General features: G+C 34.3%; 2 protein-coding genes across 2 annotated transcripts; both read left to right on the top strand.

Annotated features, from left to right (window-relative positions):
* Window positions 1-395: 395 nt before the first annotated feature.
* On the top strand, window positions 396-2986 carry LOC136269568 (uncharacterized). The gene is made up of 2 exons (XM_034456354.2): window positions 396-531; window positions 1212-2986. The coding sequence occupies exon 2, from the start codon at window positions 1212-1214 to the stop codon at window positions 2937-2939; it is 1728 nt and encodes a 575-aa protein (XP_034312245.2). The 5' UTR covers window positions 396-531; the 3' UTR covers window positions 2940-2986.
* Window positions 2987-8107: 5121 nt separating this feature from the next.
* On the top strand, window positions 8108-11060 carry LOC136269928 (tripartite motif-containing protein 2-like). The gene is made up of 2 exons (XM_066065826.1): window positions 8108-8220; window positions 9342-11060. The coding sequence occupies exon 2, from the start codon at window positions 9342-9344 to the stop codon at window positions 11058-11060; it is 1719 nt and encodes a 572-aa protein (XP_065921898.1). The 5' UTR covers window positions 8108-8220.
* The last annotated feature ends 3695 nt before the right edge of the window (window positions 11061-14755 follow it).

Raw genomic sequence — 14755 nt, 5'->3', positions numbered from 1 at the left:
TCCATAACACAGGTTTGCATGCAGGGGACTTGAGAATCATTAAACATTTCAGAATAAAACAAGTACAACGTACATATAGCACTCTATAGAATAGCCAGGGACGGCCTCAACATTTTCTGAAAAATTTCCCTTTTTTCACTTGTTCACAGATTCAGCATCACGCTCCAGTCCCGAGCAACTGCCATAAACTATCATAGGATTGGTAGCTTAATGTATACCCATGCAAATAATCACCAATTGATGGGGGGGGGGGGGGGGGGCAATCACCTTCTTTTCGAGTGACATTTTGTGTTCTGAACCCACCCTACTTACTCGGCCATTTCCGCTGGCGAAAAAATAACGTTATTTTTCGCCAGCGGAAATGGCCGAGTAGTTACGATTGATTGTAAACAAGACGGGAATGGAAAAAAACGCCTCAAAATGCCGCATTTGCGGATTGTTATTATTACTGAAACGGGGAATAGTTCCCGTTTAGTGTAATCATTCCTCATTAGGGTAACTGTTCCCAACTTGTTGAAGAATAAAACTGAGGTAATATAACAATCTTTGTAGAGTGTATGTTTGTGATGAACAGGTGCTCGTGTACATCGTTTTTCAATGGGTGGCACTGAGCTCCTAGGTCGTCCATCCGATTTTTTTTAGACAGGAAGCTACAGACCTGCAGCTATCTAAATCAATGAATAGATTTACCACAGATTCCTTATGATTAAGCGATTTTCATTTAACAATTAACAATCTCATTCTTAGTGGAGGCCACCTTGTAATTTATCTTTACTTTGTTATCGATGTGACTCAGAGAGAGAGAGAGAGAGAGAGAGAGAGAGAGAGAGATTCCCTTACAATGTTTAAACCACTGACTAATGCATGCGGTATTTTGGAATGTGATTTTGTAGGTGAACTTTAAAAAAAATGCATGGCCCGGGTTTTACCTGGTGTAATATATTGGAGGTTAAATAATTTGTGGTTAAAGGGTACCCAAAAAATCAATGAAATTGAGCTATTGAGGTTTTTAATGATTTTCCAGTACCTAAATATACTAGTATATCCAAACTTTACTTTAGGATTGCAAAAAAAATTAAGTGATTGAATGATTTCTGTCCACTTGTTATTCTGTTGTAAGTATATTAACTGTTGTTTCAAATGACCAGCATGAAATACCACCCATGCTATTGTTAACTGTAGAACTTTACTTCAATAAATAATCTTTACAGATGGCATTTTCAAAATCCCAAATACCATTCACAGCCCAGCACTATTTGGTGTGTGGTACTGAAGACTGTGAGGAGAACTGTCAGTTTTACTGCAATCCTTGTCACCGACCATTGTGTGAACAATGCAGAGATGAACATCAGAAGAGCTCAGAAACAAAGAACCATGAAGTGGTCCCTTACCAACAACGCAAAAGACAACTTCCTGAAGTAAAATGCCATATCCATGTAAACAGATATGTAGACATGCTTTGTGAGCAATGTCAAGTTCCGGTATGTTCCAAATGTGCAATCAAAGACCATGGCAGACACACATTTATAGATTTAGAAACAGTGTATGCAGAAAAATGTGCCATTTGCCTGAATGAAATCAATAAAATTGAAGAATATTTCCTCCCAACTTCACAGGATTTGCTTAAATCCACAAAACCAGATTCTACAGAAATAAAGAAGATTATGGAGAGCATACGCACATCCATGAGGGCCGAAGCAGAGTCTTTGAAAGGTATGGTGGATGCCGTGACATCATATAATATAAAACAAGTCAATGAACAAGAAAAGTCTCTTCTTCAGCTATTAAATTCTCAAGACAAAAAGTATAATGATTACATTTCTTATCTTAACGAACTTGTCAAAAAGTGCCATGGCTACCTTTCTTTTAAAAATCTTCAAATCCTTATGAACGAAATTACAAAGAATCTTAAAATAGACCTCATACCAGAGACCACCAAACCAGTCCCTCCAGTATTTACTGCTGGTCAATACAGCAAGGAGGATGTCACCAAACTACTGGGTAGAGTAACTGTTCCTGACACTAAACCAGAGATCAGAAAAATAAAACCCATGGAGAGTCTCGCTACACAATTGAAACCTGCAGAGAAACAGAGGAAACAAGACAGAGAGAAATCTGACGTGAAACAAACACTGTCTCTGTCTTCCTCTGTCACCAAGGTCAGGGAGTACACAGTACCAAGTGTTCACAATGTATATCATATATCACTGGGTAAATCAGGCAGACTCTGGATCAGTGACAATAATGGTAACCTTGTCCAAATAGATTTACAGGGGAATCAGCTACAGAAGATACAAACCAATGGTAGATATCAAGGCTACCACACAGTCACACAGGACGGGGATCTGCTCTTTACTGACAACAAGAACAAAGTCATCAATAGGATAACAGTGGATAATACAATCACTGAATTCATTAAAACAGGAGACTGGACACCAATCAGCATACACTCCTCCCACATCAACGGGGACATACTGGTGGGGATGATAAAGGGTAGAGATGCAAAAGTCACCAGGTACAACAAAACAGGGAAAGAAATACAGAACATACAGAGGGACAACAAAGGACAGGAACTGTATAAGTATCCACACTTCATCACAGAAAACATCAATGGTGATATCTGTACATCAAATTACTTAAACAAACATGATGTAGTGGTTGTGAGTAAATCAGGACAACACATGTTCTCCTACACAGGTCAGTGGTCAAAGTTTAATCCCTATGGTATCTGTACTGACCTCCTCGGTCATATCATTGTTTGTAATGGTATGGGTAGTACAGTTGACATCCTGGATCAGGGCGGTCAGTTCTTGTCTCTACTACTCACTGAACAACGAGGAATGATAGGTCCTCGTAGTCTGTGTGTGGATGATGAGAACAATCTCCTTGTGGGACAATATAACACCAACACAGTGACGGTGTACAAGTATCTACAGTGATCATTATCTGGTTATAATGATGTGCTAGAATGAATTAATATTATTGTTAATAAACTGGATTTTGTTTGATAACCTATTTTAATAGTTGCAATTTATATTATAAGTTAATGTGTATTTATTTTTTTTTATTTAATAAAAGCAGTACACATTACTGTCAAGCTTCTGTGATGATATACTAGTAATATATAAGCTTAGAATTCTAGCTACAGGTGTTGTACATGTACATTAAAAAGAAAATTAACAAAATATTCTTGGTGGGCAGGAAAAGATTTATAAAAAATTAAACAATATATTCTCCTTTTTGTGCAAACATAATATACTTTTATTAGCAGTCTTTTATATTACTGGTACTATTATACTGGTCAGATGCAAACTTGTTGAATAATAAAGGCTAATTTGACATACTCTCCAGTTACTGCAATCTTTCTATCGATAAGTAAGACAAAGGTTTTCAGATTTCCCCTTCTCACCTTCATATGTTCCTTTATTTATTTATTGATTAATTATTGTTATTAATTCTGATTATTTTTATTTATTAAAACAAAGCCAAAGGTCAAAATCTAAAGTTTGTTAAGGTGCACAGACTTTCTTATAAGAGAGGTAACCCCGTAATGACTTACTCAGTCCTTTTAATAGATTTTTAGCTCACCGAGACGAAGTCAAGGAGAGCTTATGCTATACCCTCGGCGTCGGCGTCGGCGTCCGGACCTGGTTAAAGTTTTTGTTGCAGGTCCTGTATCTAAGCTATTACTTGTCCTATCTTCACCAAACTTGCATGGATGATGCATCTGGACCTACTTATGGACTTGAAAGTCTTGGATGCTGAATATGGGTCCTAAATTTCAGATGCTGGAGGAGGTTAAGGTTGTTGGACCAGGTTAAAGTTTTTGTTGCAGGTGCCCTTTGATAGCAGTATCTTAGTTACTGCTGGTCTGTACTTCACCAAACTTGCATGGATGGTGTGCCTTATGATACTGATGCACCAGACAGGCTTGAGTGCTGAATCTGAGCTATAGGTTTCGGATGCTGGAGGAGGTTAAGGTTTTTGGAGCAGGTTAAAGTTTTTGTTGCGGGTGCCCATTGATAGCAATATCTAAGTTACTACTGGTCCTAACTTCACCAAACTTGTATGGATGATGCGTCTTATGATACTGATGCACCTGACAAGCTTGAATGCTGAATCTGAGCAATAGGTTTCGGATGCTGGAAGAGGTTAAGGTTTTTAGAGCTGGTTAAAGTTTTTATTGCAGGTGCCCTCTGATGATTAATCTTAGTTACTACTGGTCCTAACTTCACCAAACTTGTATGGATGGTGCGTCTTATGATACTGATGCACCTGACAAGCTTGAATGCTGAATCTGAGCAATAGGTTTCGGATGCTGGAAGAGGTTAAGGTTTTAAGAGCTGGTTAAGTTTTTTTTGCAGGTGCCCTCTGATGATTATATCTTAGTTACTACTGGTCCTAACTTCACCAAACTTGTATGGATGGTGCGTCTTATGATACTGATGCACCTGACAAGCTTGAATGCTGAATCTGAGCAATAGGTTTCGGATGCTGGAGGAGGTTAAGGTTTTAAGAGCTGGTTAGATAAAGTTTTTGAAACAGGTGCCCTCTGATGATGATATCTTAGTTATTACTTGTCCTTACTTCACCAGACTTCCATGGATGGTGTGTCTTATGATACTGATGCACCTGACAGGCTTGAATGCATAATCTGGTTTCGGATGCTGGATAAAGTTAAATTTTTAGGAACAGGTCACATGTTTAATAGATGATAGTACTGTTTCAAACTTGCATAGTTGATTTAACTGTAATATGAATGAATCGCAGAGGTAGCTTCAGATGCAGAGCTTGTTCTCCATTATCAAGGATGCTAAAAAATAAATTTTAGTTATTACTGGTCCTAACTTCACCAAACTTGAATGGATGGTGTGTCTTATGATACAGATGCACCTGACAGGCATGGATGCTGAATCTGAGCCATAGGTTGCGGATGCTGGAGGAAGTTAAGGTTTTAATTGCTTAATAAATAAGTGCCCTCTGATGATGATATCTTAGTTATTACTGGTCCAAACTTCACCAAAATTGCATGGATGATGCGTCTTATGATACAAATGCACCTGATGGGCTTGAATGCTGAATCTGAGCCATAGGTTTCGGATGCTGGATGAGGTTTACTTTTAAGGAACAGGTCACATGTTTTATAGATGATAGCTTGCATAGTTGATTTAACTTTATTATAAATTAAATGCAGAGGTTGCTTCAGAAGCAGAGCCTGATCTCCATTATCAAGGATGCTAAAGAAATCTCCTACCTCACTCAAACCAGCTCGATAGATAGATGTGTTTGTTGATAAATGATATAACAATGATTCCTATGATAAAGTATTGTATGATATGAAACAATATTGTTTGATATGATACAATATGATATCATATGTTATATTATAAAAAGTTATACGATACGATATGATATTGTATCATTTTTTTTGATATTTTATGATATGATTATGTATCATAATATTGTTATGTATAGTATTGTATATTATGATACAATATTGTATAATATTATATTGTATTATTAATTTATTATTTTATCACATGATACAATTACATAAGATATTGCAAAATATTATATTGTATCCTATGATACAATATTGTATATTCTATAATATTGTATCATACAATATTGTATAATATGATATTGGTTTCAGTAATATAGAATTATATCACATGAAATTGTATTATATGATATTGTAATATTATATAATATTGTATCATACGATATTGTATGATATGATATTGGTTTTTATGATATATTATCATATTACATGAAATTGTATTATATGATATTGTAATATATTTTATTGTGTCATATGATGCAATATGTATAATATAATAATGTATTTTATAATATTTTACCATATCACTTAATGTTGTATCATTTGATAAGATACAATGTTGGAATCAAATTATATTGTATTATATGATATAATATCATATAATGTATCAAATATGTTTCAGTGTCATTCAATACAATATCATTCTATATTATACAATATAATATCATGTTTCAGTGTTATGATGTATTATGTAATATGATATTGTAATATGATACTATATTGTATTATATTTTATGATATTGTATTATGTGATCAAATGCAATAAGGTATAATAGCACAATACAATGTCATATCATACGTTACAATATCAAATCTCATTATTGTTTATTACGGTATTTTATTTATTATATGATATATATTATATTAGAAATATGACATGATGCAATATTTAATTTTATATCATTGTATTGATTAACATATGAACATATGATTATCATAAAAAAATTTATCAGATGATATACGATATTTTGTCAAAACAGAATCCATGAATATCCAAGATCATAAAGTATGATTTTCATATAAAATGATAAAGGTGGTCTTATGAAGGTGATGTCTCATAAGGGTGATGCTCCGTCTCGGTGAGCTTAGTAATCTATGATTACCTATGTTTTTTTTTTAAATCGTGTCAAACTTTATTCCGCTAAGTGTGATGAAGTTGTGCAAACATTTTTTGTATTTATTGTCACCCGGTAAATTCAAATTTTACAACATGACATTGTTATTGATTTCTGCAACTATTTTTTCCATTCACTCCACAAAAATGAATACGGGATAATGAGCCTAAAGTTTTCTAACCAATCGGATCAGCCTGTCTGGCCAGTTAGAATGATCATTATTAATTACATGTACAAGAAATTTTGGGATAAACTCTTAATTCTGATTATTTAAGTCCCCAGGACAAAGGTACAAAAAATATTAAGACGTGCAAAAATTTAATCTATAGCTTAACATCAAATCTAAGGCAAACTGTTATAAATAAATTAAGACACGTTCCTTGTGTCTTAATTAATGGAGTTGGAAAGCTGAATAACGCTGGATAAACGATTTATCGATAACAAGTTTTAGAATAATTAAGTTACAATTGCATGGCCAAATGTATTTCTTAACAGACAGATTCTTTAATTCATGAAAATTAAACATTAATACATGTACCATAAAAAACATTCGACAGCAGTGATGTTTATTGATTATTCTCATTATTTTTTCTCGTGCAAATTGACAAGAGGGAAACCAATTTCCTTTATTTCTTTGAAATATAAAAATGTAACAATTTTATCAATTCTGGTTACGGACTTGTAAAAAGCGGGAAAAGTGCAAAAAATGCTTACCAACAGGTTGGAATGGTCTGTTTGGAAACTTTGATCCAAATAGCTAACTTATATATAGCTTTACTACTATACATACGTGTACATGTCAATATAAAAACAAATCGAAAAACATCGTTTTTTTATTAACTTCATAAAGTTTTGTTTTTTTTGTTGGGGGGGGGGGATTATTATTCCGTTAATTTTATTTTTTAGTGACATGAATAGTGCATAAATAATGATTTTCGTTGGAAAACAAAATTAGTAAAAGTTGCTTTTTAAAATTTGGAAAATATATTTCACATTTAAAGATTATTCAGAATTGTTTTTCTAAGTATTATAGCTACTAGAAGAATTTGCGTATAATATGAATGATATATATTTATTTCACTCTTTTATTAATTAGTTCGAGGTAAAACAAATGAAATTAACGAATAAATAAGGCTAAAGTTTCTATATCATGTGGTATTAATTTATTGACAATGAAAATTCGATTCCATATAAATATTTATAAAAAATCAATAATTCATCTAGGAAAAAACGTTTTACTATTGAATACGCATATCGTAGTATAAGGTGGTATATTTAGCTCTACCATTGAAAAAAGAATTAAACGTTTTTTAGTGTAAAGTGTCCATAACAGGCACTCGTTTCTGGTAAAATTTGCCCCATAGTATAGGCCTAATGTTATAAAGTTATTGTTATACTATATAGGGTAAACATTTATTACAGAAAAAACCCCCACCGGTGTTGTCTTTGTATGATGAAAACTATGGTCTACTTCTTCAGAGAAATCATAAAACATAAACGAAAAAAACATCAAATTTTTTAAAATTCCAGGGACGCCAATGTTTACTCGATGGTCCACAAAAATGTTTATGAAGTTTACATGCTCTCTCTCTCTCTCAGTCTCTCTCTCTGTCTCTCTCTCTCTCTCTCTCTCTCTCTCTCTCTCTCTCTCTGTTTGTGTGATGTCATGTGATCCATATCAAGGAAGTAAATTACTAATCTCGTGAAGTCTCGTTTAAATCTTGCATTCCAATGTCTTTCGTATGAACTTTGTCCATTGCACAGGTAAATAATTAGGTATTTTATAATAAGGAAAGAACAAATTACAAAACCAAATGTGTAATAAACTGTATATGGCGTTGAAGGATAAAACTGAGGTAGTATAACTATTATAAGCTAATTTTCGGAGCGACTACGATCGAAATCAACTCTTTTAGTAACAGGTGCTCGTACATGAACGTGCCCATACATGTACTCATAATTAAATATAAGGTAAACCTGTCTCTAGAAACTGCGACAGAGACGCTGTATTTAAGTAATTTTTAATGAACATATGATGTGTAAAGAAATAAATTTTAAAAATGATTAACAAAAATATGGAATGGGGGTGAATATGTATGTCTGTAGGCAGGTGTCCAAGTTGCGTAGTGGACAATGCACTCGCTTCCCACCGCTGCGACCCGAGTTTGATCCCCGTGATCGACAATTGTTGTATGTGATAGGGTACGGCGGTCGCCCGCTTGGACACGTGGGTACACTCCGGGTACTCCGGCTTCTTCCCACAACAATGAACCCCTCGCGCTGACATCCGTGCCAACGAGAGATATTAATATAAGTTGTAGAACTTGTTTATCAATCGTTGTAAATTAAATAAAGTTCAATTCAATTCATGTATACCTGTGGAACAGCTCAAATGGTAAATGGTAAAATAAAAACATGTTGGGGAAAATATTATTTCAGTTTTATATAGTGTCAAGGTGTCTTTTTCTTTTTCTTTTTAAATATAAAGCAAGGTTTAAGCATGATCAATTCTTAGCAACATAAATTTTAATGTGGAAACACTATATCAGACAACTGAAATCTAGCTATGATATATATTAAACAATTTTTATCAGCTTCCATCCTCACAATGTCAGGGGTCCTGAGTCCACTCGTGGCCGTTCTCACAATGTCAGGGGTCCTGAGTGGAACGGCCACGAGTGGACTCAGGACCCCTGACATTGTGAGGATGGTACCTATAAAAAAAAACCTTTTGATTTGAGCCACCAAGAATTTATAATGGTTCTTGGTACAAAAATACAATATATATATCCAAATTTTTACTCTGTTCTGGATAACTTGCACAAAATATATCAGCCATGCTATTGTTAACTGAAGAACTATATTTCAATAAACAATCTTTACAGATGGCATTTTCCAAATCCCAAATACCATTCACAGCCCAGCACTATTTGGTGTGTGGTACTGAAGACTGTGAGAAAAACTGTCAGTTTTACTGCAATCCTTGTCACCGACAAATGTGTGAACAATGCAGAGATGAACATCAGAAAAGTCCAGACACCAAGAACCATGAAGTGGTCCCTTACCAACAACGCCAAAGACAACTTCCAGAAGTTAAATGCCAAACCCATGTAAACCGATATGTAGACATGCTTTGTGAGCAATGTCAGGTTCCTGTTTGTTCCAAATGTGCAATGAAAGACCATGGCAGACACATATTTATAGATTTAGAAACAGTGTATGCAGAAAAATGTGCCATTTGCCTGAATGAAATCAATAAAATTGAAGAATATTTCCTCCCAACTTCACAGGATTTGCTTAAATCCACAAAAACAGATTCTACAGAAATAAAGAAGATTATGGAAAGCATACGCACATCCATGAGGGCCGAAGCAGAGTCTCTTAAAAGTATGGTGGATGCCGTGACATCAGATAATATAAAACAACTCAACGAACAAGAAAAGTCTCTCCTTCAGCTATTAAATTCTCAAGACAAAAAGTATAATGATTACATTTCTTATCTTAATGAACTTGTAAAAAAATGCCATGGCTACCTTTCTTCTAAAAATCTTCAAATCCTGATGAGTGAAATTACAAAGAATCTTAAAATAGACCCCATACCAGAGACCACCAGACCAGTCCCTCCAGTATTTACTGCTGGTCAATACAGCAAGGAGGATGTCACCAAACTACTGGGTAGAGTAACTGTTCCTGACACTAAACCAGAGATCAGAAAAATAAAACCCATGGAGAGTCTCGCTACACAATTAAAATATACAGAGAAACAGAGGAAACGAGACAGAGAGAAATCTGACATGAAACGAACACTGTCTCTGTCTTCCTCTGTCACCAAGGTCAGGGAGTACACAGTGCCAGGTGTTAAGAGTGTACTTCATTTATCACTAGATAAATCAGGCAGACTCTGGGCCAGTGATAGAAAAGGTAACCTTGTCCAAACAGATCTACAGGGGAATCAGCTACAGATAATACAAACCAATGGTGGAAATGGCTACCACACAGTCACACAGGACAGGGATCTGATCTTTACTGACAGAGAGGACAAAGTCATCAATAGGATAACAGTGGATAATACAATCACTGAATTCATTAAAAGAGGAGACTGGACACCACTCAGCATATACTCTTCCCACATCAACGGGGACATACTGGTGGGGATGATAAAGGATAAAGAGGCTAAGGTCACCAGGTACAACAAGACAGGAGAAGAAATACAGAACATACAGAGGGACAACAAAGGACAGGAACTCTATACTAATCCAAACTACATCACAGAAAACATCAATGGTGATATCTGTACATCAGACCTAAACAAACGAGCTGTAGTGGTGGTGAATAAATCAGGACATCACAGGTTCTCCTACACAGGTAGAGGGTCAAAGTTTTTCCCCTATGGTATCTGTACTGATCTTCTCGGTCACATCATTGTTTGTGATGGTCATATTATCAAAGTTGACATCATTGATCAGGACGGTCGTTTCTTGTCTCTACTACTCACACGACAACAAGGGATACAACCCCGTGGTCTGTGTATTGATGATGAGAACAATCTCCATGTGGGACAATATACCAGAGACACAGTGACAGTGTACAAGTATCTACAGTGATCAATATCTGGTTCTGATAATGTGCTAGAATGAATTAATATATTGTTAATAAACTGGATTTTGTGTGATAACTTATTTTAATAGTTGCAATTTATATTATAAGTTATTGTGTTTTCATTTTTTTTATTTCATAAAAGCAGTACACATGCATTACTGGCACTGTCAAGCTTCTGTGATGATATACTAGTAATATAAGCTTAGAATTCTAGTACATGTACAGTACATTAAAAATATTCTAGGTGGGCAGGAAAAGATTGATCAAAAATGAAATAATATACTCTTCTTTTTGTGCAAACATAATATACTTCAGCAGTCTTTTATATTACTGGTACTATTATACTGGTCAGATGCAAACTTGTTGAATAATAAAGGCTATAATTTGACATACTCTCCAGTTACTGCAATCTTTCTACCGATAAGTAAGACAAGGGTTTTCTAATTTCCCCTTTTCACCTTCATATGTTACTTTATTTATTTATTATTGTTATTAATTCTGATTATTTTTATTTATTAAAACAAAGCTAAAGGTCAAATTCTTAAGTTGTAAGAAATTGTCATGTTGTAAATTTTGCATTTATTGCCACCCGGTAAATTCAATTTTACAACATATGACATTGTTATTGATTTCTGCAACTATTATTTCCATGCACTCCACAAAAACGAATACGGGATAATGAGCCTAAAGTTTTCTAACCAATCGGATTAGCCTGTCTGGCCAGTTAGATTGATCATTATTAATTACATGTACAAGAAATTTTGGAATATACTCTGAATTCTGATTATTTAAGTCCCCGGGACAGAGGTACAAAAAATATTATGATGTGCAAAAATTAACTTATAACTTAACATCAAATCTAAGGCAAACTGATATAAATAAATTAAGACACGTTTCTTATGTCTTAATTAATGGAGGTGGAAAGCTGAATAACGCTGGATAAACGATTTATCGATAACAAATTTTAGAATAATTAAGTTACAATTGCATGGCTAAATGTATTTCTTAACAGACAGATCCTTTAATTAATGAAAATTAAACATTACTACATGTACCATTAAAAAAATCGACAGCAGTGATGTTTATTGATTAGTCTCATTATTTTTTCTCGTGGAAATTGACAAGAGGGAAATCAATTTCCTCTATTTCTTTGAAATATAAATAATGTAACAATTTTATCAATTGAAATTTTTTAACAGCCTTATAAAAACTTTCAACAAGTATACGTAGCATCGGGGGAGACCTGCCCCCAACCCTATGGAGTAAGAATTTGAATATTGCCATACCATTCTTGTTTAAAGTAATTCATACGAGTTTTACATTACTGTCCCCTACCCTCCCCCCTCCCTCCCCATGGATAAGGATTTCTAGATCTTAGATTGGCGCAGTGTTTTGCATTTTGCATGTCAAGAATTTCAGGTACGTCGATCTGCCCCCCCCCCCTAACTTTCAAAACGATGCTACGTGCCTGTTCAACGTTATCATCCTGGTGTCTTTTTGTTTTCAGGTATAGTTTCTGGACGATCCAAAGTCCCTGACCCGGTAGATTTTTCATGTTTAGCTAACCTGGCGCATTAGAGAGGGCGCTATTTTGATAATCTTTAACTTTTGTTAATAAACACACTAATTAGAGCAAACATTATTGTAGAAATGCAAGTGGAGATTGCATGCACTTTCTGATATTTATTTGATATGATTTAGTACGATTTTATATTTTCTGCCATTACTCTCTTCGTGGTTTATAGAACAAAATTAAACGACAAAGTAAAACATGATAATTTCCTTTATAAGGTCATATTGGTGCGTCTGTGTGATTTAATGACGCCTTTGTCACAGTCTTAAACAGCGGAGATGTCTAGGAATAGTTGCTGAAAATACAACAGAACAAATTTAATTAAGGTGTGAAAGGATGAAAAAGGTAAGTTTATTTATGTCTAAACGCCACAAAAAGTTATAGAAGCCTGGTGACAAAAACGCCACAAAAAAATCGACTAACACAACTTGATACAACAAAGTCATTTAGTATTTCCTTCATTTCTTTGAAAAATAAAAAATGTAACAATTTCATCAATTCTGAAATTTTATAACAACCTTTGTAAAAACTTTCAACAGGTTTACGTAGCACCGGGGGAGGCCCAGACTTTTACCCCATTTCATTTAAAACCAGTAACAAGGCACTGATTTCTGGTGACAAAAGTAACATAACCTATGTCAAAACTATTTATTTTCTTTCCGCTGGATGGTTTAATTTCATCCAGTAATAATGATAACAGCTATATTCTCCTGATGACAAAGGGTAACAGTGGCGACAGTCATTTTCATGATTTACAGGGGTCTTTTTTTTATTTGGTTACATTGGTAACACTGGTTACAATGGTTATCCTAACCCTAAATTAACTAACCGTAACACCTAATCCTAACGGCCCTAACCGGGCGGCCAAACCTAACCCTATTTTGTAACCAATGTTACCAGTAGCCACTAGTGTAACTGTCAGAAGTACATGAAAGTTTGAAAATTATTCATAACCAAGCATTGTCACCGATGTAACCAATGTCTATGGAACGCCATAGCTGCCTTATGTGGCTATTTTATATGTAGATGGTGCTTTATCATATTATGCTGTGGTTATTTCATGTGAAGATGGTGCTTTATTATATGAAGATGGTGCTTTATTATATGAAGATGGTGCCTTATTATATGAAGGTGGTGCTTTATTATATAAAGATGGTGCTTTTTTATGTGAAGATGGTGCTTTATTATATGAAGATGGTGCTTTATTATATGAAGGTGGTGACTTATTATATGAAGATGGTGCTTTGTTATATGAAGATGGTGCTTTATTATATGAAGATGGTGCTTTTTTATGTGATGGTGCTTTTTTAATGTGAAGATGGTCACTCGGAACTTTATTTCTGAAGACTGAGTTAAACATTTATTATCTCGAAATTTTGAAACTAGAACAAAATTGATACAGTTAAAATCCATTTAATACACAATTGCTAGTTTCTCTTTTTTAGCATAATAAGTATTTATGTTACGAGATGAACTGTACGACTTAATCTCAACTGAATTGACAAATATGATTAATTGAATAATACAATATTTTGTCAGTATTTCTTGACATTTTACTTTTGCCTTTACCACTTATAAAAGGACCATCTTTGAGCTATATTATAGTATAGTAGACCTTTCCCTATGACTTTCCCTTACTTTATCTTCAAGTCAAATCCTATCACCTAGGGCATCAGTCTGTTTAAAATCAGATCCTCAATCCGTTCCTTTATTTGTTTTTTTTAAATAATGTTTTGTTTTGAAACACTCAGAATGTGAGCTCTTCCTCCAACTCACCACTTAGGTTAAAGAGGAACGGTCATCAATGACGAAGACCGACTGGGCGATGACAATAACAAAATCAAAGTACTGAAGAACTGACGAGAGTTGATTTTGTCGATGTTTATTTATTTTAAAATCAATGATATGTTATTTTGCATGACAAGTACATGTAGTTTCTAATTTGTATTTGAATTACGCACATTTTTATAATATGAATTTTTGGACTTTTTCGACAAGAATGTCGAGAAACCTCCCATATGAATCATCTTAAATAATATTTAAAGATAAAATTAATTCAATCAAACTATGTATCAGTAATAGAAATATTTCTCGAAAATTGTATGGATCCAAGCAATATTGAACTCT

The sequence above is a fragment of the Magallana gigas genome, chromosome 7 (genome assembly GCF_963853765.1).
Source record: "Magallana gigas chromosome 7, xbMagGiga1.1, whole genome shotgun sequence".
NCBI lineage: Eukaryota > Metazoa > Mollusca > Bivalvia > Ostreida > Ostreidae > Magallana > Magallana gigas.
This window is presented reverse-complemented; position numbering and strand designations above follow the sequence as displayed.